Source organism: Apteryx rowi, unplaced genomic scaffold (assembly GCF_003343035.1).
Source record: "Apteryx rowi isolate R43461 unplaced genomic scaffold, aptRow1 scaffold_111, whole genome shotgun sequence".
NCBI classification, from domain to species: Eukaryota; Metazoa; Chordata; class Aves; order Apterygiformes; family Apterygidae; genus Apteryx; species Apteryx rowi.
The window spans coordinates 2,158,130-2,184,873 of NW_020447320.1; the positions used below are offsets into that span (position 1 = coordinate 2,158,130).

General features: G+C 39.4%; 1 protein-coding gene across 1 annotated transcript in view; it reads left to right on the plus strand.

The window, feature by feature from the left end:
- The window catches only part of CACNA2D3 (calcium voltage-gated channel auxiliary subunit alpha2delta 3), a gene marked incomplete at its 3' end in the record, with an annotated part of 218,296 nt that overhangs the window by 78,390 nt on the left and 113,162 nt on the right, over positions 1 to 26,744 (plus strand). Inside the window, exon 3 of the mRNA XM_026076990.1 lies at positions 17,740 to 17,751. Coding sequence (XP_025932775.1) covers positions 17,740 to 17,751 — 12 coding nt within the window. The remainder of the gene's footprint in view (positions 1 to 17,739; positions 17,752 to 26,744) is intronic.

The following is a 26,744-nucleotide window of genomic DNA, read 5'->3' on the forward strand; positions in this document are numbered from 1 at the left end:
TACCTACGAGTTTTTAGTGAACCCTATGTAGATGCACATAGATGGTCCGTTTTTCAAAAATATTGCTTATCAGGCAAGCCTTTGCTGCTTGCCCACCAAGGCTCTGCAAGGACTTGAGCTGCACCCTGGTAGCTTTTATCACGTTGATCCTGTGATACCTCTTCTCCTCCTCTCTGCCCTGTGCTAGGTGTTCCACGTTCGTTAGCGATGAGCAGCGGTACAGTATCCTGTCGTGCTGTTCTAGTGCATTCAGCACCACCATTACTAGGTGCTGATAATCTCATACTGTCTGCAATGTTAGCTGGTACACGCTCCGTGCCCGCTGGGCTGTGTTGTCCAGTCGGGCCCTGCCTCGCACCGTCCAGCTCCTCTGCTCCCGGTCTTGCACGGTAAGCGCTCGCGTGCCCGTGTGCCGCTGCGTTCCTCCCTAGCGGCTGAGGCTGGAGGCGAGGCTTGGCCGAAACCCGAAACTCGGGTCAGGGTGGCCCCTGCGGCCCTCCCGCCCCGAGAAGGGCAGCGCTGAACAGCAGTAGGGTCGCGTGAGAGCATCGCGGAGTGACACGGTGCATTGAGATTGGCAGAAGTTTGCTTCTGGGTGGTTGTCAGGCAGGTTTTGATTATCTGGAAGATCTGGCCTCCAAGTTCGGGTTGCAATGTCAATGGAAGGGCCCCGAGAAGGAAGTAGAAGCAAAGAGCCTGTCTCTAAGCAAAGAGTGGGTAGTGTGGCTGTGCGAGTAGGGCTGACTCTGCTCTGTCTTGAAACATTTTGTTTTAGCTTATCTTTACTTGCCAGAAAATGGTGACAGAGAAGAAGTAGTTGTAGAAGCTGTATAATACTCAGGAAAATTCAGGAAGAGGAAATGACGTCTAATATTTCTGATCCTGGCCTAATCTACCTTGGCAGTTAAAATTTTGAGCCTACTTTTTTTTTTTTCCACGGTGCTGTAGATGAGCAGTTCTCAGCTGTTGCCATGGACATCTGTGCCAGCAAGGATTCACTAAAGGAATATGATGTAGTGTAAAGGGATTGGGAAGATGGGTGTTGCTTGTGACTGCAAGTGTCTCTACTTTCACTGAAAAGACGTCTTCTGTGGAAGTGCTTACAAAATATTGATGGAACGCTTGTCCAACAGCAAAGCCGATATCTGTAGTCATTAATAGTACTTCGTGTAAGAAAATACGAATGGAATAAAGAATATAGACTGAAGAGGTATAGTTATCCCATGAGTAGTATTAAATATAAGGGCTGGGCTTCTGATCAGCTCACACTCTACACAGTTGCATTGACTAGCTGTGCATTGATTATCATTATAATTAATAAAATGCAAAGCATTTAATGCCAGATAGTGATTTTGCTACATAGGTATAGCTGAGGGAACTTTTGTTTGCAGATGAGAGATTATTTGAAAAAAGTTCAGAACTTGTAACTTTGATCTGTGAGCATGCAATTAATTTGCAAAGTTTCCCTGGCCCTGTCCGTTGACTGTTTACTACTTTTAGCCGAAGAGCTTCTTTAAAAGTGATTTTATAAGAGTGCTATATACATTGTTAAAATAATATTTAAGTGGCATGAATAACTGAAAGTATATTTAATTAATTTATTTCTTCTTAAATGCAATTGAAACTTCGGTCTGTACAGTGTATTTCCACAATGTAGCCATGAATCAAAAACAAGTGGGGATAGTCCCAGAGTCAGCTGTGACTCAACTCTGTAGCAAATATAAAAAATAAAAATCCAGAGACCTTTTGTTTTACACTCACTTTTTTCTAGTAGTTTTGCCTAGACAGTTTTTAGCGATCTTATAATTCTCTCAACTATATTTTGAAACCAAACTTTTGAAATTCAATTGATTTTGTATTTTGCTGTAAAATTTCAGATGTGCATATTGTCAAAAATTGTTTTCTCTTAAAAATATGGAATAATCTCTAGTGTGCCTCCATAAATAATAATAATAATAAAAAACCCCCACAACTTTTTGGATGTTCATTATCATATGTTGAGTTTTGACTGGTTCCTTTAAGGTCCGTCTGTCCGTCCCCCCCCCCCTGAACTCCCTGTAACCTAACATCCATCTTTAATTCATCTGCAGGGAAAATGCACAACAAAGCTCTTTCTCAGGACAGATTATGCCAGGGTTAAAAAAAAAAAAAAAAAAAAAAAATTATGAGACTGTTCTCTCGGTCAGGAACACAAAGAACTACTGCTTGCTGACTGCCCAAAATATAGCAGTTATTCTATTGATTTGTCTACATCTTAATTACCATAATCCTGTCTGCTTTGTTGCTATTATGGTATGTGATCCGTGATCCCTCAGGTTTTATTTTATCTGCTGTATCAAATGTAATGCACCTTCAGTCACTTACAGTTCTAAGGTTGTTTCTACATGTATTGATTTTTAGCTTGTTTTATTAAATTGCAAGGAGAAGAAATTCAACGGTTTGCTTGTTTGATAGATGTCTTACAACCGTAGTTTCTCGTAAGAAAGAAATATCAGTTACACAAAGTAGAAACGGAAAATCCAAGCGCATGGTTTTTCTTTGGAGGTCGGAGCAGCGAGGCTGCCCGGCAGAGCAGCGGGCGGGTTGGAGCGAGCAGGCGACCGTGCGCTGCCGTTGCCCCAAAGACATAGATAACAGCTATTTATCTTCATTCGGGACGGCTTCACCGAGACCAAAATTTTCTGCGTGGAGAACAAATATCCCCCACGTGAACTTCGAGTAAAGCTTTCCATTTGCGAGTGTCAGAGAGGAGTCGTCCTCTGGGAATTGATGTTAGCTGAAATTCTTTGGGATGCTCCCTTTTGGTCATGTATTTGAGCAGAGTGTTATACAGCTGGCTTTCTACTTCTGCCTTCTTTTTCGTGTAGGGTTTTTGCATATGCATGTAGCAACGTGTCTGTTTTTTTCAATATTGTTTAAGAAATGAAAAATTGTGTTAATTTGTTACTAAATATTGATGTGTATTGTTTTAGCAAAAGCTGGCTAAGGTTTTATAACAATTGAAAATTAGAACAAATTTAGGTGTTACAAAACCAAACAGCATGCTGTTTTCTGAACCTTGATGGACTAACCTATAAAACTCTTTATCCTTCATACATAAATATTTTTGGTTTGAAAAACTTGCATTTATTTAATGAGCTTTTTAACCATGTAGAAGTTCTATATTATTGTTCATAGTTGGTATGAACTCAAATCCTATCAGTAAAAAGTTCATATAAATTTCCATGTGATAAATCTCCCAATTTTTTGTGCACTTAAAAAAAGACATTCCTTTACTTTTATTTAGTACTTTTCTATAGTGAAGGCTACATATTTATCCAGTTGAAATTCATCAGAATGAAAATGTTATATAAAACCAAAACGGTGAGATCACCAAGTTGATCCGTTCCTGTAACGTCCAGAGCAAGCCGACGAATCGAGGAGGAAGGAGAGCAAGTTCCTCTCCCTCCCCGTGAGCGTTGCAGATGAGCCCCGGCTGCTTTTCTCTCCTACGGTGACGCCGCAGCTAAAGCCGCGCTGCACGTCGACGCGCGGCGCCGAGGGCGCTGTGTGGCCGCGTCGCCTGTCCCGCACGAGCAAGATCCTTTAAAAACTGAGGGAAGGAAGCAGCTGTAGAGAGGAAAGTGCCCAGCCGAGTGCTCTCGGGTGGGTACCGCTTCGAGAGAAGCTGTTTTTGGCTATTGACACTCCGGACCTGGTGCAGTTATGAAACCTAAGAGTGTGTTATTAAAAATGTACCTAGTGCTGTCTTTAAAAACAGTCATTTGCCTCCGTTTCCATGTTTAAAGCAGCAGGTGCCTGGGATGGAGCTGCTTTGGGCAGGTTGGTGGGTTTGTGAGCTTTCTTTGTCCGTTTCTGATGTGGAAAGCACTTTTCCTACAGAAAAGGTGCTACCGAGTCTGTAGAAATTGTAGTTTTTAGAAAATGGTAGTTTCTTTCCTTAACTGTGCTTTAATCCAGGTGCGGCAGAGCGCTGGATGTTACGAAGCAAAAAAAGATGTGGAAGAAAGTACTGTTTTCTTTTGTCGTGCTGAAAGGTGGTAAGCAAGTGTAAACAGATATAATGCATTGCACAATTAAAACTAGTTAGAAAGATGGGTCAAAATTTGGCTTTCATTCGTTTCAGTAGCCACCATAAATCAGTCTTGTGGAGCTCCTGGCTACGCATCTGCCACGGCCACGAAATGCTCGCCACCAGCTGAGAATTGCCTGTCCGCTTAAATCCTAATGTAGGAGCAGGAATTAATAGTTTTCTTTCTTGATCCCTCTCGGAGCGCTTCGGGAATAAATCTCTCAAGTGACTTAATTCTGCAAAGCAGACGAGCTGGCGCGTTCTCTGAGGCGACCCGCCGCGCGAGCGCAAGGCCGCCTGCTCCAGCCGCGTCAGGCCTGTCCCCGCCGCGAGTGTTTCGTCCCAGGACTTCATCCTTGAGCCGCCTCTCCAGCGGGCCGGGCCGGGTTGCGCGGGGGCCCCGTGGCACCGCCGCGTGCCTCGTGCTCGGCGTGGCCGTCGCGGCGGGCCGCGTGCGCCCCGAGGCGCTCAGGGCGCACCCTCGGCTGGGTAGGACGCGAAAGCTCTCCGCGCGGTAGGAGCCTTTTGAGGCTCTTTCTCTGATCCGCTTTAACAGTGAATACTCCTTAATTTAATAGATTTGGAGGTGTATGACTGAAGGTAGCCTTCGCCCCAGATGGTGTGTTCAGCTCTAAACGAGTTGAAAAGTTTTTAGTTCGTTCATGTGTTTAGTGTCTGAGCTGAAAATAACAGCGGAGCAGGTCCTAGTGCAGCGATGCGTTTTCTATCTCTGCTATTAAATATGATCCAAAGCCCAGACTTCACCATTTCTCCTTTTTTGGAGTGGAAAACGTGTAGGCTTAGTGCATGATATGGACAATTTACGCTGGAAATTTGAGGAAATATATAAACAAACTATATGTGGAAACCTGGTGGTTATGTTTTGAAAAGCAGCCATGGTGCATGTGCAGGAACTGGTTTCCAAGAAAAATTTTTCAGTGGTAGATTTATTGGGAAGGCACAATAGCCAAATTGGCACAGTAAAACCCAATAACTTCGCTGGGTCTGGATCAATAATCCATATAGTAAATATAGATGAATATATATAGATGGCTGAGTTTTCAAGCTAGAATTTTATGAAAGGGGTGATTTTCACGGGGAAGACTGGTCTGATACACTTCAAATCTCTAGTCCTCAAATGAAGCTCCCCGTGAGAGCATTGGAGGCACTGCAGGAATGAAAAGTGCGCTCTCAGTTCCTGCAAAAGAATACATTCTTCACCAGGGATTTCTCATCATTGGATTAGCTCCTATGGTAGTGATAAAACTGCTTTTTATGTTTTGATTAAATAGAACACGAATGCAAAATATATAATGCAGTGGGGGATTCTTGCAGCGCTTTCTGTGCTGAGATTCGTAGAAATTGATGATCGTGATGGAGTCAAGGTGCTGTTTAGTATACTTGCAGTCTTAGCAACAGAAATATTGAATTGCCCTCTGGTTATATGATATTATAGGATAACTGTGTATTCTAAAACCTTTCATCTTTTCCATAGGCTGCCATAAATAAAAACCTCAAATGGGGTAGATACAATATAAATATGTTTACTAAGGTTAACAGGAACAGATAAAGTGCTATGAAGTACTGTTTTGCTGCAGTACCTCTGCAGGTTTTGGGGCTTCACTTTAGCTGAAGAAATGCTGTGAGTAGTCTAAAATAGTACTGTGCTCTTTCTGTAATTGTATACAAGTGATTCTTGCTGCTTTCTGAATCATAGATTCACACTACATTTACAGTGTTTTGGACTATTTATCTCATGCTGTCTACATGTTCTTTTAAATTTAAGAGCTAGGTCTCGCAGTTCCTACTCCGGAGAGCCCTATTTGCACAAGTAGGAGTTGCACTGATGTCAGCTTGATCAGCTCAGTGAAGGAAGGTTTGCAGGAACGGATCAAATGCTGTATGCAAATTTTCATGAGTTTAAAATGATTTAGTACACTCTCATGTAATGCATTAAGCAGAAATTCTTTTGAGTTCTACAAAAAAAAAAAAAGGACTCATCCACTCGTACCTGAGATGATTTTTTTTTAATGGATAATTATATTTTCTCTTGCTTCTTTCCCTCTCTTCCCATATTAGCATTATGAAACGCGATAAGCAAAGTCATGATTTCTTTCAAACCATTTTAATAACGTTACCTCTACCTTTATTCCTCATTTTCACAGTGGTTTTAATCTATGGTTAATAAAAAAGCTCAGTCTGTTAACATTGTGGTTTATTTTGATAGAATACATGATGCTTTTGTCCCCACTTGATCTATTTATTATCGTTTCCGAGAAAATGACTATAGCTAGATATTTTGTATTTCTAAGTGGGATTTTGCAGGAGTGAATAGTTTGTGTAGAACTTTCTCTGTGTTATTTTTGGACTAGAGAAATCTGACATATGAGAAAACTGCTTATGCAGTTAGATTTTGTCGTTTCTCCATTGGGATGGATTCCACAATCCACTCTGGAAGCGGGGGGGGGGGGGAGATGATTTATGTAAGTACATAATGGTCCAGGGGTAATGAGCATGTGTGTACATGTTTTGTACAAATGAAATTCAGGCAACCGTAATGTATAGAATAAATAGTGACAACGGTGAATTACAGACCCATAATTCCACGGAGGAGTTCTGCTGATGACACAAACTTCCCATGCGAAGCTCGAGTGGTTTGTGATGCTCCATCACTGGAGCCCAGAAGTAGAATTAATTCCACTTCGAGCTCAGTAATTCCAAATTCATGTGATTTTTCCTTTGTTCCTCAACACACAAACCTCATCTCCTTTCCCGATTCAAATAATTTCTGTCCGCATCTTCCTCTCCTGCGACAGTGCTGTCTCTCTCTCTGTTTTCTTTTTCTTTTTCTTGCAAGCTTATGGATATAGACAGCAATACTTTCATTTTCAGTGTTCAAACTACTGCAAACTAAAATATAAACTATAGTTGGGATGTTTTTAATGCTAGTTTTTAAAATATCCTATGTAACACTGCTCACTAGTTAAATTATTTGACATTATCTTGTTTTATAAAAGCTTTTAGCATATGTGCTTGATTTTGTAGAATCTAAATATAGAGTGAGTGTTTTGTGATTATAACTGCGGTTAATTGAGTCTATTTCTTGTGCTGTTGTGCAGTTTTCAGTTAAGTAACAGTTTGAAATATGATTATACTATACATTTCTTAAGTATTCTTGAAAATAAAAAAATAGTACTTTTTATGTTTAAAAGTATTATTTTTGTTTTTAAATGGTGGAGAGTCCTTGTGATGCTTTCTGATAGATACTTACCATGTGCTGGAAAAGTGGATAACCATTTTTACAAACTGTGTAATAGCCGATGTGCACAAACAGTTTACGGTAGATAAACACACAAAGGATTTTTATGTTTTTCTGAATGTATCACAGTACTTTGCAATGGCAGGTATTTCATAGTAACTGTTACTACATAAAGAATATTACTTTTTGGTCTATGTGTATTTTCCTTGCATATGTGTTATGCAAATTATATTTTATTCCACCAGTTTCAATTTTTATTTGAAATTCTTTGTTCTTTTCTGTTTTTAAACACATAGATGTATATATTCACTTGAAAAAATAGTAATATATTTAAAAAAAAAAACACAAATATTTCCTTGGACTTTTTATATTAGCTTTAAAGTTAACTTGTTAGGTTGTTTAGCAACTGATGTAATAATGCTTTGCCTTTAACTGCCTGCAAGATAAGATAATAAATATTGTTGTGCAGGAGCAGTAGTTAAGCAGGAATGCTGCTATTACTGACTGTTTCTATTACAGTAGTTCCTAGAGTTTTTGACGGTGTTCGGGATTTGCACACTGTGCAAACTAGGGCTGATAGCAAATCTTTAGGATGGAAACTAACTCCCAATCCTAAAACAAATTGTTTTGGGGCCAGACTACAGGTCTTTTAACAGATTTTGGTTTCTGCCTAATTTGCAAGGCTGAAGCCTAAGAGCAAGGTGAAGTTGACTGTGAGAATATTGTTTTCCTTGTTTTATACCTTGCAAACAGAAGCACTGAGGAATTAAGTGACTAATTCAAGGTCATGCAGCACTCTGTGGCAGAGCTGGGACCTGAGCCCAATTCTTTTGAGTCCAACGTTAATATCTCCACCACCCGACCATTCTTCCTCTAAGCCTATAGCCTTTACTTATTATAACCCCCAATTTCACTTATGCTAATTTTATTGCAAAACCAAAATCCTTTTGACCATAGTTTCCCTCAAATAAGAAGGGATTTAAAAAGTCCTTCTGCAAAATCTGTTTGGCCATTATTATGTTGTGTTTATGGTAAAATGACTGAGTTTTTCCAAAATGTCTTCAAGTTTAAACATTAAGGCTTTTTATTGCTGTCTGCAAGATTTCCTTTCCTCTGTCCCCCAATATTACAGGTTGTTTTATTATTGCTTGAAGCTAGACAAATCATGTTTTTCTCAGCAATATTTGAACTACGAAGAATACTCTTGATACGTTATCTCTCTTGGCATATACTCATATATAAAATGAGAGCTGAATTCTGAAGAAATAATACAATGAAGTTAAGTGTTCTAAAATTGAAAGTGTCCGTAGAGGGACAGTTTACATCAGACTTGATTTATTTTGTAGATCTCGTTTTAAACAATTAAAAGCCTCATATACAAGATATAAAAGTGAAGCATGACTATATGCTGCCTATGCAGAAAATGTTCTGTTATGGAGTGAAATGGTGGCATCTTCTTTAAATACAAGCTGTGACATTAAACCTGGAATAATATAGGATTTTATTTTATTTTATTTTTATTTTTTTTGCATTTTAGTTTCAGTAAAGGGTGACAAGCCAAGAGCAGTAACTGGAAGAACAATAAATGGAGTGTAGACATACTTACTAGAAATGATTGGGAGAGAAGTGGAAATATTAAATGAAACTTAAAAATTGTGTACCTAATGTGTGTGTGGTGTTTAAGAAAAAAAGCTAGTCTTTTAATTACTAAAATATTTTCAAGGGAACTCAGTTTGCAGATACAGGCTCAAAGAACAGGTTGATTTGTTATATTGCTACTCCTATTGAGGCAGAGGTAGACATAAATTTAAGTGTACTTCTGGATATTTATTCATATTCAGACTGCGATATATGCTAGTACTGGATTCTTTTAAACTGTTTCAGAAGATCTTAAGTTCAAACACCTTCAGAAGATCTTTGTAAATATTCTAGTGAATGAATGAATACTGTTTTTTAAATGTTTATACATCCTTTCTATAAATGGCTATCAAAGAGTGATAGAAATTTCAGCATTAAGCTATTCCTGTAAGAAAAGAGGACATGGAAAAAGTTAAAATACTTCAGTCCAAAGTCTGCTGCAGTGCGGGGAAGACTTAAGAGATTTTCTGACCAATTGTGACTTACTGAATGCTTTTTTTTTTTTTTTTATAGGAGATGACCTATTTATTCTTTTTTTCCATAGATGCCTAGCCAAAAAGACTCATCAACACTGCCGCCCCTCACCCCCGGCATTTTAAACCTGGACGGGAAGAGACTGTGAGCTCTCTGGGGGTAGGATAGGAGAGTTCATCTCCAGGAGTCATGCAGTCAGATATCTTTGCTAAACTTATTGATCCCTTCAGCTACAGTAGTAAGCTAAATATTATTTAGAAACTGGATTAGGGAAAAATTCCAAGGAAAGCCAAAGATGACCAGCTGATTATGACCTTGCCTCGTTTGTTGTTATAAAATCTGTAAAATGTTTCTGCTTGTTAGAGAAATTATTACCCGGGAACAAAGACTTTTTCTGGGCAGGATTATAGCTGCCGCATGCTAATTAACGGAACAAAGAGATGAGGATTACAGAAGCAATAACAGTAAAGTATCCAGGAACAGTTGCAGCGGGACATTATCTTCCTGTCAGCTGTGCCGTTGTGTGTCTTGGCACATCTCCCCTCGCCATCCCGCAGTAACCAGAGACTTTTATGAGGGCCTCCCAGAAGCATGCCTCACTCTGTCCCTGTGGCTTCTCTTTTCCAGAGAGTAATCTTACACACTGGGTCAGCAGAACCAGATGGGAAGGAGAAAATAACCTAGTGCTGGTATTCTTAGTGGCATGTTAATGGCTCACCAAAAGCAATAGGGGATAGGTGATTTCTTTAACCGCTAATTGTGAAATAAACAGTTTACAGTGAAATGAGTCACCCTTCAAAAATACGTAGTGGTAACTTGGGTAGCCTCAATCTGTTTTGGCACAAGATCAAAACGTATGGTGGAGTATATTTTCCCAGCTATCAGTCATCAAACAGTTCTAAAACTGGTAACTAATGATTACTTTTTACCGGAAAACTTGAATATAAGATAAAAAAGTTAGCTTGCTAGAAGTTTGTTTTCATTTGTAATACTGAATACCAGAGATTAGAAGGAGCACATTTAGTTATCCTGCACTGTCCTCAATGTCTGCTCCACTATTTTCAGTAGTGATGTCTTCCTGTTGGAACGGTGCTGCTTTATTGTGGAATATGTGCTATTCCACGCCTGGTGGCACCTAAGCTCTGACTTTCAGATGGTTACTGGAGCCACTGGGCTCCTTCCGTTATCTGTGCATTGTCAGGAATGAACTTCCATCAACCATGCATCTCTTCCAAGGCTATCACCAAAAGCTCTTTGCTGACCCAAGGATGCAAATGTGCCATAGTGCGATTGGAATATCTTCATGCTTATCCCTTGACACTTTTTTTCCCCCAAATATGGTATTGACAGAAAGCTGTAAAGCTGACAGGAATTAAATTAACATTATTTAATGTAAGCTGTTATTGCAAAATTATCTAATTTACCGCAAAAAATGTGCTCTCTCTCTCGTAAATGTGTAATTTTATTTTTCTAACTTGCAAGGAGCTAGTGATGAAGTGATTGGCATTATTCTCATGCTTTGACTCTTAATCTCCAGTTGGAACAGGAAAATTTTGAAAAATGAGCCAAATGCAAATCGCTGATTTTTGAATAGTTTTTGGAAAATATTCCCATTTGAGCTGAGGCATCTTTCGGTGTAGTTCTGCTCTAGAGACATAGGATGGCACCATCAATACCTTTACAGCATAAATAACATTCAGGAGCCTCTGCAGGCTCTGTTGACTGTATGAATTAGTGAAGGGTTGCAGGCGGGCTTTGGCTGTTCCTGCAAAAGGTCTTCTCGTATGGTCAAAATCCCTTTAGATGCGTTTTGGTGCAGATTATGTGCAAGCTGATCAGAGCGCTGCTGCAGCAGGGCTCAAATGCTGCTGTTTGTGGAGATCTGTACAGGGGAGAAGTGACGTGCTGCTTGTGTCCTTCCCAGCATCGCAACTGTAATAGCTTTTTCCTCCGCCTGTGGCGATAACCACCAGTGACACTGGCTGTGCAGTGGGATCAGCATCTCCTCGTGCTCGCCTTGCAGTAGCACCTGTGCCAGTAGCCTGGAAGAGCTGCTGTACCCGGAGGAGAGCGCGCAGAAGGCACGTAGCTGCCGTGGTGGTAGGCCGGTCCGTCTAGCTAGCCTCATCACACCGGTTCCTTGTCCTTCCTCCGTAACTGTGCTCCTTCAGCTGGTGACTAAGGACCCTTACGGGTCGGTCCCTGTGTTTGTTGCTCCAGAAAGTGCTTAGGGAGGGGAGATCCTCAGGGTCTAACCTCTCACATGGAGGGTACCGTGCTTGCTCCTCTGGTCCCGCGACAGCGCAGCGGCTTGGAGCTGATGAAGGCAAGTCTCCTGCCTAGCCCAAAGGGCTTCAGTAGGGGCAAAGTCCTTCAGCAGTAGCCACTTCCAGTTTTTCCTGCTGAGTGCTTGGAATACCCACTGGGTAAAAATGCTTGGGTTTAAGGTTTTGGGTCTTACTCCGGAAATAAAAATTCATAAGGTTTTGTGACTTGGAAAGTAGAGATGTGTTGCTACAACGAAAAGGGAGAAGGGAACTTTATTTTGAATGAGTAAAAGGCAGGTTGCTGTTAATATGAGAGCCTTCCTTTAGTGCTTTTTCCTTTTTAAAGCCACTAAAGAACAATCCTTATTTTGTGACCGAAACAAAACTTTCTGTCAATTTGCTTGACGATGCCCCAAAAGTGGTGTATAGAAAGTTATCTTAATTATGCCATAACATTTTCAATTACCAGAACCCTTCCCAGCTGTAATATCCTTTATGTCATAGTGATACAGGCTTTTTCAGAATTAAGAATTTCTATGCAAACTTTAAAAGTTAATTTAAAATACAATAAAACTACTCATGTAATGGAGTACCTAGCGATAGTACAGGGTAGAATTCTAGTGTAAGAAAAAATGCGGGTTGTGCAACCTATAATTAAAACTGTGCTTGTGAATTGTTTTCAGTTTGCTCTCAAAAAAAAAAAAAAATGTTGGCATTCTTCTTTTGAAGCCTTAAAGATATCTTGTATCTTCACTCTTGGCTATTATGCATTCAGGCACCTCGGGAACAAAGAAATGACAGAGAAATGGATGGCCTGGGTTTAACTGAGTAGGTGATGGTACAGATGAGGCCTGATAAGCTTAACACTTCATCTCGGCACTGCCACCGCGCTGTGCGAGGAGATTAGAGCTGTCTGGCTGTGAGGAGGGCGAGCGCCACAAATTCACTCATACATGGCAGCTCTGTAATGAGGTGATACTTCATTCCTTAAACTACTGAACTAGAACTGCACAAACAGATGTATGCCTCTGGCAGTCCTGGGCAGGCAGCACATGCTCGGCCGGTCCTCCAAATGCAAACACAGTGTCCACTTGCCACAATTATGTTTTATTGATGCACGCAGCGCTCTGTACCTTCGTAATAACAAGGGACAAATTGTACTTTTGTGGAAGGAGGAAGCCTGCAAATAAATTCAGGCTGTTTACGTTACAAGGTAGAGTTTGGCAGGAATCTAAATAAATATAATTTTCTGGGTTAAGGTGACAAAATCCGGTGCTGGAAATTAAGAGTGTTCTGCCCTTGGTTATGTGCCTTATGTCCTTTTGCAGCAAAACTCTGAGAAAGCTCGCAAGACGGAGATGTGACTCTGCGGTATGAATCTTTATGCAGTTGCTGGTAAACCACCAACATTCAAGCTCTGTCTCGGAAGTTAACTTTTTTGAACTATGATGACATTAGTTTAACAAAATTACATATGAATGTGTTGTGAGTGAGAAATGACCACTGGGAGCCTATTTCACAAACAGCTTTAAGAGCGTGAATTGTTCTGCCTACTTCAGTAGGACTACTTGTGATTTTAAGTTCTCCATATATTAATTACTCTGCTGGTTTAGAGGCTTGAATGCAGTTCACCAAGAAGGTCATTGCTTTGTGGTGAGCCGAGAGGAATTTATCAATAGATCGACTAGCAGTATCCGGTGATTTAGGGTGGCTTTGTCCTGAGGTTTAGCAAAACTGGGGGAAGAACTCAAGTGTTTGTGTATTTTTTATTAAGCAGTGAAATAATAAGTCTGCTGATGGCAATTTGCTGAATGTTATCATGGAGAATATATCTTTACGTGTAAACTTGAATTTGAATATTCTTGCAAAAATGTACTATTGTAGCAATTTAGGTTTTAAAGTTTACTTTGTGCATGAGCTAGTGTTTAATAGAATTGAAACACAGTGCCTGTTACAGTCCTGTTCTTCAGGAAATGGTGGCGTTCTTTTTTTGGAACCAGAGAAGCACGAGCTTTCTCTCGACTCTTCCAGGTGTGTCCTGGTCGAGGGCCAATCCTTCAAAGTAACAGGGCAACCAAATCCTTTTTATTTCCCAAGGAGAAGGAGATGCCACTATTAGATGCTGATCACTTAAACCTGTTCTTTTTTTAATTGTACTATAGAGATTATTTCAATAACTAGTAGAGTTGAATCAGATAAAAGAAACCTCAACACCAAGTGAACATAATTTTTCAGTATTAATACTTTCCATTATGGTATAATGTACATATAAACCTTATAATATTTCTAGGCGTATGTTCCCTAGTAGACTATTTGTGTTGCAGAAAGGTGGCTTTAGACATCAGCTGTTTATACTAATGAACATCCCAACTAGAACAAAGCATTTTATTTAAGAAGCAAACTTTCAAATGGTTATACTTCAAAATGTCAGTCAGTATATGCGTTTGCTCCTAAAACACAAGCTGTTTTTCCTAGAAGTGTGCAAATAAAGTGATCTTTTTAAAGTGCTGTAAGCATATGAACAGAAAAGATACAGTAAGGAGTTATCAGTATGCGTTCTTTTTCTAATTAACAACTTCTGTGTGATTAAACTGTTCTTGTTCTAGGTTCCTCATGTGTGAAGGGAGGAAAAGGAAATTAATTACCACTAGCCTGAAGGAGAGCACACTGTATTCTTTATGACTCCATAGTATTGATCTGGCTATTATTCATGGCTTCTCTTCTCTGCTATGCAGATTGATGCTTCTTTAATTCATAGATACATTATCATTAATAGTGGTTTATTGACCAAGCAAATCAAAGCTGTTGCTGGGTATATTTTAGTGCAAAAGCTCCACACTTTTGCTGATAAATGTATTATTGTATACATTCTATTATAGATGCAGAGTTTGCTGGTTTATTTCTGTACAATATGCTAGCCACCTGTCATGGCACTATATGTAGAGCATTTTATTTTTTGGTCAGATGAGCTCTGATCAGTAATGTAATCAATTCCTGAAATACAAAGAGATTTTCTGGTTCTTTGGGAACTAGGCAAAAGCTGAATAAGCATCTCCGTGTTTGTGTACATAAGCTATAACAAACTGCATCTAGAAACCTCTGTAAATAAAATAAGAATAACGTGCCTCAGTGTTTAACTTGAGGCAGGTTTGGTTCAGTTTTAATTTGAATAAACTTGGGCAAGGTTTTTAATTTTACAAAAATCTTTTGAACTGTAAGCTGTTTATTAAAATGTTTCCAATCTGATCAGGTACTGACATATAAAACCAAGTATAAATCTGTCTTATCTTGATAATCAGCTTATTTGCTTGTTTGGCGCTTTTTTGTGGGAAAGAGAAGACAAGACTGTAACATAGACATAATGCTGTAATAATTTCTAAAAGTAGAGGACCCAAGTCTGGTTAGTTGTTGACATATGTTTGATGTAGGTGATATCAATAGGGAGCTATGTACGCTTTACTAAGTTGTCTTGTGTTTTCACTTCACTCAAAAAACAGACTGAAATTGAACCCGATAACTTGACCATCTTCTGTGCAACCTTTTAAACTGATGAGTGTGTTTATTTACTCTTTGCAGTGAAGTATTGGAATAGCTGCCCATCGTATAGCATGGCTGTGATATGATACAAGGACTATTATGCTTCAGATTATTCATCAGATTTTCTCAGAAAACTAACAAGAGCTGAATAAGGAGTTCTGGCTGTGGTTTTGGCGTTTGTTTCTTCTTTTTTAATACAAAGGCCATTTTATTGATTAGGTTTCAAGCTTCATCTCCTTCGTTTTTAACTAAGAGTGAGAGAGGTAAAAATATCACTGAAGGGAAAAAATGTATTGGGAGCTAACAGCATGCCAATATTTCAGATGCCAGTCTAAGAATATATGCAATATAGCTAAATCGTCCAAAGAGAAAAAGATCTGAGTAAGATCTATTGTACAGCACATTACTTAATATCATATTACAGTTTTCCAAAGGCATTTATTAAATATTGGATTGAATGTGGTTTGGCAGTCAATAAACATTTTTTTTCTTGTGTGTCTACCAGTTTATTATGAAGCTCTGAAAGAAATCATTATAGTCTGTCGGTGCGGCAAGTTGTTCTGTGCCGCCTTTTGTGAAGCTCTCCATCTGTGATTGAAAATCACACATGAAAGTGCAAATCATTGGTGTCATGCAGTTCCTGTGATGCAAGAACACAAAAATCTGTGTTTACACAATTCCAGGCAGTGCCAAATAATATAGTTCGTTTTTCAAACTTGCAGTTTCTATCGTTAGCCTGACGAATACTTCTCAAGACATCTACATAAAGAACACATACGTGTGGCCTGATTTTATGAAGGTGCTGAGAACGTACTGACATCGCTGGCCTTGATGGGACTGAGGGGAGGAATGAGTGAGGAATTAGTAAGCCTAAAGTTAGATGCTTGAGTTCAGATAGTCAGATGAAATGCTTTTTCTTGTAATTACAAGAGTTCACTTTGATATGTAGTGTCCTGATACTTGTCAAAAACCTAAATCAATATAAATACTTTTATCAGGTGGATACAGAAAAGTGCAATGATGAGATATAGCAGCAGAGATCAATACCATGTCCTTGGTAGTGACAATCAATGAAATCAAACCTGTTTAAGAGTTAATTTTGAAGGTCTGCTCAATGCAAAGTGTAACGGTTTAGAATTATTACCCAAGCCGATAAATGTTAGTTATAGAGAACGCTGCAGTTACGAACAGAGTTTCTTTCCTGAGGAGATGAAATTACACACTCTTTTTTCTGATGGACAATTGCCATTAGCTCTTCCAAATGAGGGGTGCGTTTCATCCATGTCTCATGATGAGATTTTTATGAGGAAATGTTTGCCTTCAGAATGCACCAGATTTTAATGAAATGTTGGCCTGCATCTCATTAAGGCAGTTTTTTCTCAGCAAAGATTCTCCTATGTAAGTCTAGTTTTTGTGTCTTTACCCCCACTTGGTCTCCTGTTTTGCTCATTTTATTTTGTTATTCTGGGGGAAATACGGTATGTGGGCAGGTGATTATTTCTAATTTATTCTTCTGGGCTGGAAAATAAGCATTGTTTAATAAAAGCATACAGAAATATGGAAACCCACAGCAATGACCAGGTATAAGGCAGAACGGTTTGACATGGATATACAGAAATGGAACAATAGAGGGAGAGATGGATAGACATAGCGATAAAGGAAGTGTAATGGGAAAGACATAAAGAAAGGCTGATTGGAAGAATTACTCTGTGGTATTCTGTGACCTTACAGCACAAAGGAAGCTATCTGTTGGTTGTCCTTGTTTCTGGTAAGCATAAAGGCTTTCAGAGAAGACAGATGCAGTTTGGTGTGCAAAACAAAATGCTGCAGTATCTCATCCCGTCAGAGAAGCGAGTGATAATAGTTGTCAGGTTTCCTACTTCTGAGTCTTTGGTGACTCAGAATAACGATCCTGGATGAAAGGAATGCATTCCAGCATTTCTTCAGACTTCTGTGAGGAACAGGTTAGACATGCGTGCTCCTCATATGTTTACTTTCACCTGGAAATGTGTCAAGGGCTTTGCTTTGGCTGCATATGCCCTCTGGGTCATACTGTGATTCTGCAGATTTATACTTACGGGGGGTTTTTTTTGTTCATTATTTAAGGAAGTGCTTCACGTGAAATACTGTAAAGAGGTTTTAATAGTTGCAGGAATATCTTTATCAAAAAAGGAATCTCTGGGACACTTCCAGAATCTGCTTTTTTGTTACTCTGGTTAGCCCTGATCCGAAGCAACCATGTTAAAGGGAAACAAGGGAGTGTATTCCTGACCTCTGTTTGACTGCTTAGACGTATTTCACCTAACTAGATGATTATTTGGATGTCATCCCCTGGAAGTGATCAGAGACCAGTGATGTGCTGGGCTGAATCCGTTTGTTCAGTATCCGTAATTCCCCGGTGCTGCGGTTGGTTCTTTCTTTGCAGCCGTCTCTCCTGGGCTCCCCTCTGAAAGCAGGTCCTCTCCGGTCCCTTTCTCCTCTTCTTGGAAGAGGAAGTCTTTACAGTAGACTTTAATTTTGCAATTACAAAGGTGTGGTTATCTCCTTAACAGTAAACTGCTTCTTAGAATTGGATGACTTAAGGTATTTTGTTCATGATATTTAAATTGGCATGTAAATATGGGAACAATACTGTGAATTCAAGTGATAACATTAAGATCTGTTTAAAGAGATTGGGTACTTTGGGAGTCTAAATGCTGTATAATGTGCCTGGAAACATTTCTTTGCAAAATGAGATGCAAGTAGAGAATCTGAGACTGAAAATCAGGTCTAGGATTATCTGAAATTGAATTATTCAGTTTGGCCTCCCAATTAAGGAGCAACCACTTATCAGATACTAGAAACAGATTATACTTCACTCAGTTATTCCAAAATCCATGGGATTATGAAAACAATTTAATTCTTTTTTCTTTTTTTTCTAGCTGATCAAAAGTTCTAACATGATTCTGATATGTGACATGTTCAAGAATATTCTGACCCTTTGGAACTGACTATCGAACCTTTTACTCTAAGGAATTGAGCATGACATTTCTCATGTCTATTTGGTCAGTCTGCTACAAGCGGTATCTTGGACTAGGATTGACAGAAGAATGGGAAAGTTCTTAAGATGCAAAGTTGTACAATGTCCAGTTACACAAATTAATGGCAAAAAAATAATTGTTTCTGACCTGCAGGAAACAACAGTCTTTTCAGAGCACAGTTATTTCTGTCTTGCTTTGTAGATAAAAAAGGTTATCTTAAAGGAAAGGTCCTCATTAACTTATAGACTCAGAAACTCATTAAATCCTGTTTTCTTTTTTTTCTCGATTGATTGAAGAGCTAAAAAAAAAATCTATATCTATATATAGATATAAATATATAAAATATATCTATCTATATCTATCTATCTATCTCTATATAGTGAGAACAGAAACCTGAAGGGCCTTGGCTTTGTAAGGTTTGTCTTTGATTTCCACACTCCAGGTGCAAGAATATATGACAGTCCTTGATAAATTATCCAGCAGGCCTGGTAGTGGATCTTCTTTTTCTTCCTAAATGTCAGTTCCTACATGAACATCTACTACCTACTAATTCCAAGCAAGGGCCAAATGATGATATCCTTAATCCTATTTAGCAGTAACTTCTGTTAATTCTTTGGAATTATGGAGTGAGAAATTCAAGGGAGGTAGTAAGGCTTCCACAGTTGGGCCATCAGTTTTAGAAATTTGAGAGAATTTTAGGCTTTGGTCTTGGAGCAATTGTGTCACTGTGAAATGAAGATGCTAGGAAAAAGGTGTAGTGGGACTAGGTGAATTATTTTAAGGGAAGCCTTTGGACTGTTCGTTGTCTTAAAAAACCAACAAAAAAAAACCAACAAGAAAAAGCACGATCCCTTCCTCCAGTGCGGCAGACTATCTGCGATGCCAGTATTCCCAGGAAGTGTGACTGCTGGAGTGCTTCTTGCTCATGTCTTGTGGTTTCAAACTTAGGAATGGCAAAAGACGGTGGATTTAATGAGGATGATGGTATAAAGTGCTGATTCCTCCTAATGAACCAGGCAGGAACGCGGGGAGCAGGGCCGCTCGGTACGCAGGACGTGTGGTGGCTGTGGAGAGCAGTGGTGTGCTGCGAGTGCCTGTACCCCGAGAAGCTCAGAGCTGCCTTTGGAAAGGGAGGTAGAGCCAGCCGCAGAGCCTAAGGAGAACGGGCTGCCTTTGTAGAAGTCTGTTTGTAAAATAGGACTGAAATTATCCTGTTTTTGTTGACCAGTTGTTTTGGACCAGGCTTACTAAGTACTTTAAAATTAGAAATATTGAATCAGTCTAAGCCTTAGTCTTTTTAAACTCCTGGAGTATGTTTTCCTCATCTTTTTATTTCTTTATAATTATTTCTTTTATAATTTAGGCAAAACCAATGATTGCTGCTTTTTTCTCTTACTTGAGATGAGAAAATACTCTGCATCTTCTAGACTATAGTCCCTTCCATACCAGCTCAGCTATTTTGACCAGTTATATATTCAAGACTCTAACTGTTTTTTCACTGTTTATGCAGTGTAACCTATCCATATCAGGTTTTGCAAAGGTCTGAAGAGGTGCCCTGCATGTATGGTTAACTGATAGAGGAATACTGCCAAATCAGGAATTGTTGGATTTTTGTTTTGTTTAATTGTTCAATCTCTTGATGAAACTGTGGTCAACATAATGCTTTAATTGACTTCGTTTTGCAGCACTTTTATATGCAACCATGATGAAAAAATAGATCAGAGGTAATATCTTTGCAAAGATTAAATATGGTAGGGTTATAGTGCCCCTACCATGACTGTAAAACACTTGCATCAAATGTAAATTATTTTGCAAGGAAAGCAGTAACTATCCTTGTCAAGTCCGCTGATGATTGTGTTTCTCAGGTTAGCTGAACTTTGGCTATTGTATACCAGGTACAGCTTTGACTAGCATAACGAAAACTTATGAAAAGATAGAGTCACAGTTGAATGTTTCTTTTATAAATTAATTTTCAAATCTCTAGAAGATTGAGTAGATACAACTAAGCAACTTTCCATTTGCAGCATTACAAAAGTATTTGAAACACTGATGCTTTCTGTTAACAAAATCAGTCTTTGGTAAGAAATTCTTAATTATGATAAAATAACGTGCAACAAATATTCAATATTTTGCATTCCAATATGTACATTATTTTTTGAAGCAACTAGACAACAGGAGTTAGAGGCAACAGGAGTTCCTCAGGCACCAGTGTGTGGCAAGAGTCAAACATGGCAGGCCAGCGTAGCGCTCCTTGGAGTCATTTGGTGAACTGAATAAAAATTCGTCTGCAGCAAAGAAAATGAATGTGCCATCATCTGGTCATTGCTGACGGATTTCATCAACAGAAAGAGGTTCAGTAAAGGTTAATAGGAGTGTGTAATGTGGTGTAACACAAACTTCTAATTATCAAGGAGTTTTTTAATGTCAAGGTGAGGAGAAATATGCAGTTGTGACTCTTCTTTCTATAGGGATCAAGCTGAAGCTAATACAGCTGCGTGTGACGTTGGGCAGGGCGCTGGAAGAGGAGCCAGGAGAGCTCCTTCTCTTGGCGGCTCTGAACTGTTGTGTGACGTTGGGCAGGGTGCTGGAAGAGGAGCCAGGAGAGCTCCTTCTCTTGGCGGCTCTGAACTGTTGTGTGACGTTGGGCAGGGCGCTGAATTTACCTGCGCCTCAGTTCCTGTGTCTGCAGAATGGAGCTAATCACAGATGCTTGTTTTAGAACGTCTCTGGAGACCTGTGGATAAAAAATTGTATACTAGATAGCAACTAAGATCGTTTTGTTTTTAAATGCTTACCAGCCATCAAACACAAAGTAAAGACAATTTTAATAACGCTTATTTTGTTAAGGTCTTTAAAGTTGCTCCCTCAAATGCATTTTTGATTAAGGGACCAGATGATAACATAACAGTGGCACTCTGCTGGGTTTTTGTTGTTGTTGTTGTTTAAAAAAAAAAGTCAACAAGATAATATGAAAATAGAAAATCTTTTACTAAGGAAGGGTTCACGGATGAGTCTATCGGAGTGCACTGTGCGCATTTGCTGTCTCTGCTGTGATAGTGCCATCTGAGCCCCCTTCTGCTCAGTGGAAAAGCTCCCACCCCCCTCACGTGCACATATTATACCGGAGACTGCTTTTTCCTTGGCTTCAAATTCAGCTTCAATCCAACAGTGCAGATTTAATTAGTGAGGCCTCACTCCTAATGAAGCAGTTAGAGGCCGAGCTGTGTATTTTTAAATCTTCTGCTGGGGATTGCTGCACCGTCTCTCGAGTGCGGTGCTCTGGTACGTTGGCTGTAGCGCCGTGAGCTTCGGGTTCTTTGCGGTTTGTGTCCAATCAGTTCGAACATGGTTTTTGTTTGAAAACAATGTTGTCTTGTAAAACTCCGTGATAGGTTTTCCATATCAAGGCAGATTTATATTCTTAGTTCTGATGCACAAGGAAAGGGTCGTATTTTGACAACAGTAGTAAGCCTTACTCTGTGCATAGCTCATTCATGGGGTAAGGCAGCACTTAATGTGACTATGCAGTCAGTTTGCTGCAAAGTAATTGTGGTTTAGGGGTTAATCCAATTAAAAGCAAAATGAACTATAAAAATGAACAAGAGTTTTTAAAGCACCCTGAATAAATGCCATTTGTTGCAAATTTTGTTCAATAGGGTTAATAGCATGCAATTAAAAAAATTTTTATTAAATGAGAAGAGCATCAAAAAATCAAAATAAGCTTTATTTTTAGACTGTTATGAAGAATGCATTAGTGAGAGAGTAAACGTTGTTGTTGATACATAAATATATAGTGTATTAACCACCTTTCTGATCTTTACACTCTAGAAGATCTTAAATTAAAAAATCACAGGTTACTTTGAATAGGAAAGTTAACATTCGTGAAGGAATCCATGAGTTTAGGGGTTAAGAGTAAATGGAGAGAGAACTCAGTTTAAGACGGACATAGCTTTTGTCTCTATAACTAAAGAAACCACTCAGAGCTGCAGATTGCATTAGCTTTAAGCTTGTTGTGATCTTGCAGGCTCGTTCATCGGCTACCTTTGACTGTCAGAACATCTCAAATACAGAATTAAAATACTTTCAGTAAGCCAATGAACTCATGTGGCACTTCAAACCAGCGCTTCTGCGCCGAAGGGGGTCGCTGTTAGTGCTTACATGGCAGATTATCCGAATCAAGTTTAAGCAGTTAAAGCAAAAATATATTGAATAGCACAGCCTTTCTACTAAGCAATGCATATTAATTGAAATCAAAGCTATGGGATTTAATCAAACACGTATGTTTCTGTAATCTCATTTTGCATTTGCAGTGCTGAGATTTAAACATCTGAAAGAGTTTGGGGTTGTTTTTTGGGTTGGTGGAGTTTTTTTTTTTTTAATGGCATAGAGCAGAAGGATACTTTTTTAAATGGAAAAATGGATAGATGGATCAAGTGGATATTTGATCTTTCTTTTATTTGCATGAAGGTTCTGCTGTCTTTTTCATTATTAAATAAATGTATACACGTGTGTATATCTACACACACGTATATATGACAAAAATATTATCTCAAATAGCCACATTTGTGAACTATGTGCAAATATGCGAGACGGCTATGAATACGCTTCAGAGGCTTCACATCAGTTTCTAATATGCAACCCATAAAGGATTACTACAAAATTCCTGTACGGTAAATATTCCACTTTAATCTGGATGACGGTGGTGTTCACTGGCTCTGGAGATCACTCGGAGGAATATCCGTCATAAATGGCTTAGTGTTCTGCGTATGTACCAGCACCCGCGGACTTGCTGAAAGAGGGATCCTAAGGAGTGTTTACACAGTTGTAACTCTGGAAAATATTTCATTGTTTATTTGTCTGTTTGAGCAGAGCAGCATAAAAGCAATTATCTTGATTTCAGGAGGAAAGGGTAGAAATAGATACAAACACAAGCAGAAACACAACTATCACGTTTTATCCTTGGAGAAAAAATTTCAAACCGCCGCTGACACATGGCGTCTTTCTGAAGTCGCCTTGCTCCGCGAGGGCGTTTCCTTCCCTGCCTCGCTCGCTCAGGCTCCGTGGATTTTTGTAGACGCCTCAGTGCCGGGTACTTGGGCTGTGCTGAGCGCTTCGGACTCCGGTTTTGCGTAGGCGGCTTTCTGCTGCGTTGTTCCTAGATGGTCGTTTGCCGTGCGGGGGCAGTAAAAAGGCCTGAACCCGTGACCGGCATTAAGGGTTCTGACAGTGAAATACTGTCCGTCGTTCCCTGGCGCTTGTGTGAAATGATCTGGCAAAACAGATACGGCAGAAATAATGCCTTTTTTGTGTCTGCCTTCTCAAATGATAAATGTCCTTGTCTCCGTGGAGAATTTCTTACCAAATGCTGATTTTGCTAACAGAAAGCATTGGTGTTTCAGATAGGTTTGTAATGCGGCAAATGGAAAGTTGCGCGGTTGCTTCCGCGCGGTGTGCCGGGCGGTCGGCAATCCGCCGCTCGGAGGCGACGTTCCGCCGCGGCTCTGACCTTTCCTAAGCTTGCGTTGCGCTGGTCACTTGTTTACGGCAGAGTTAAGGCTGTCCTCTCACCTCCGGTAACAGTACAAATGTATCAGTATTGGAAACGTAGGCGAGAATTCTTCAGTATCTCTTATTGCTGTCAAATTTGGGAATACTGAGAGACACGGAGGGTTGCGCCTGTTTTTAAAAAATACTGCATCACCGACTTTGGTTTTTTTCAGCGGAGGGGAGATGGCCGATGTAAGGCATTGCTTGAAAGGGTCGTTCAGAGCAGTAGTGCTGCAAGGTAGTTTGCACCTGGAATATAAAGTACAGCCTGACCCAGAAGCCCGGCTTTTTTCACCACTGTTGGTGGTAGCGTTTTGCTTAATTGCAACCCTACTGGCGCAGCTGCTGTTTTGTCAAGATTACATTACAACAAAATAAATCATTACGCTTTAGAAGTATTTCAAACTTATTTCGAATGAACTTTGTTCCATCTTGTTTTAGCCAATTTAAATAAATTAAAAACAAATTTAAAATGTAAAACCTAGTGGTGGGGAAAAAACGAGAGCCTGGAGGTCAGGCAGCCTCTGGAGTGGAAGTAAGAGACTCTCTTAATTCTGACATCCTTCGTTGCAGTTTTATTGGGGTTTTGTTTTTACATATCTGCTGCAATTCAGGTCTCTTGTTTTAGTAGTTTTATTATAAAAACAACTGGTTTCTAGACTGAACCTAAATTTCCAGCTTCAGGCACACTGAGTGTTGCAGAGGAAACGTGTAGACATGCACAGGTTAAGCTGGCACCTCTTCCCTCTAAACACAATCTCTAGAGCACAAGGATACTAAAACCAGCTGGTGTTCTTTCCGACCACATAATTTCTCCCGTTTTGGAACCTTCCACTGACGACTGAAAAAACAATACAACTATTTTTATGGCAATGAACACTGATGTAAAATATCTATTAAGTAAACGTCTTGGTTGCCAAGGTCCTACGGATCAAGTAAATGCTCCTAGTATGTTGCAAATGTTCTTGAAGGGTTCCAACAATTGGCTAGACATGCGTTATGCAAGATGTGTGGTCTTTTTAATTAGAACTTAAACAATATCTTCTATTTCCTTCATTTTTTTAATATGTTGGTACTTCTGTATTTAAATTAGGAAAAATGAATGCATTATGAACTAGCATACTTGTAACATTCTAGAATTATCAGTGCATAAATCACCCCTGTATATTTTGAATGCATATGATGATGATGATGATTATTAATTCTCAGAAGCTCCTGTTGTTTGAAATCCAAGTGTGGCTTTTTTGTATGTTCTCACCATAGCCTAGTAGGCTGTGTAGTAATATTCTCTGCAGCTAGAAAATGTGTTAAGTTCAGCTGTACCACTCAGTTTTCCGACAAACACAGTGAATAATCTCCTGCTATTCCTCACTTGATGGCGAAGCTTAAATCAATAAATCTGACGACCTGAAAACAGTCTCTTGGAGTGATGCATTTTAGAAAACTTTCTAAGAACTCGAAAGGAAACTGTTTTTATCAGAATCTGATATACTGAGCTTGATTTGTGCGGCTGGAAATGAGTGATTCAAAAATTTGTACTTGGATCTATTAACATAATAAATGTTGTTCATGGCAGTGCCTTTTCTTTCACTTGTTTTAAATTCTCCAGACTTGAATCCTGTGAGATGTGAACAGACTTTGACATCGTCAATTAACTGGGAATGCTTTAAATTTACTGTTAATTTACAATTCTTATCGCAGTTAATGTATTTTACAATAACATTTACCTGTCTGTTGTTTACTGCATTCTTCTACTTGCTCCAATCAATCAAAAAATAGTAGTTTTCTATTTTAGACAAATCACTGTGCTATCCTACATTAATTTTATCAATGCGGGTAGTAGAACTTGAGCCTGAGTTTAGTAATGGTAGAAATGGACTCGGAGAGTTGAAATCAGAAATCTGCTTATGATTAAAGGGCAGATCAAGAGGAAAAAAAAAATCTTCCCTGACCCCAAGGAGGGGGCAAAATTGGGGTGGTCTGCCTGGGGCTTCTCGAAGGCTGCTGTAGAAACCCCAGTAGAACCCAGTGTCATAACAGGAAATAGAGAAAAAAAATCATTACTGGAATGGGAAAGTTATAGAATATCAAAAATCTATAGTGTGTCCAAAAAGTTTACTGATTACTGACAACTTTGTATTTTTAACCTTCTTATGAAGTTGTCTGCCAATTATGTCTTATGAAATATTATTTGCCTATCAAAGCATTCCTGCAAGTAAGTTCTTACAGAGAAATATGCACAGTAAAGTGAGCCCAAAGTATCGTTTTGCCTTGAAAATTAGTATTGTCAGAAAAAATTAATTTCTTGTGGGCGCAGTATGCGGCGGCTGAGGCGATCTGTTGCAGCAGACCCCTCGCTCCCAGCGCCAGCCAGGGCACGACTGGCTCCCACGCTGTTCACCTTTCTGGTCGCTTAAGCATTCACCCAGGGGCTCCGAGCCACTCTTTTTGATGCCCTTATTCTTCCTGCTCTGCCTGATGTTGAATGAGGCTTGGAGCTAATCATAATTGCACAGGCAAATTTTATTGATAAATCTTATTAATAGTCCTGGGTCCTTTTTTTGTCTCCAGGATTGTGCTGTGGGTCGCGCTAAGAGCCTGCTTTTCAAGCTTGGGAGATATTTTTCCCAGCAGGGCTGAAGCTGGCAGAAGCCCGCTATGTTTTTCATCTCCCTCACACTATCAGGAAGGTATGATTGTGTGAATAGGTTAAGAGTTCAGAAATGGATAATGAGCAATGGTTAGTTCACCACAACTCGTACATATTTTAAGTGGAGATAAGCAAACAATAACCAGACTGAAAACCATCACTTCTTAGAGTGCTGACTATAATGGGATGACATGGGAAGGGGGAATGTTTTCAGTATTAAAGGCTTTGAAGACTGACTCCAAAGAATATTATCATGCTTTTCTTGTGCATTATATTTTTA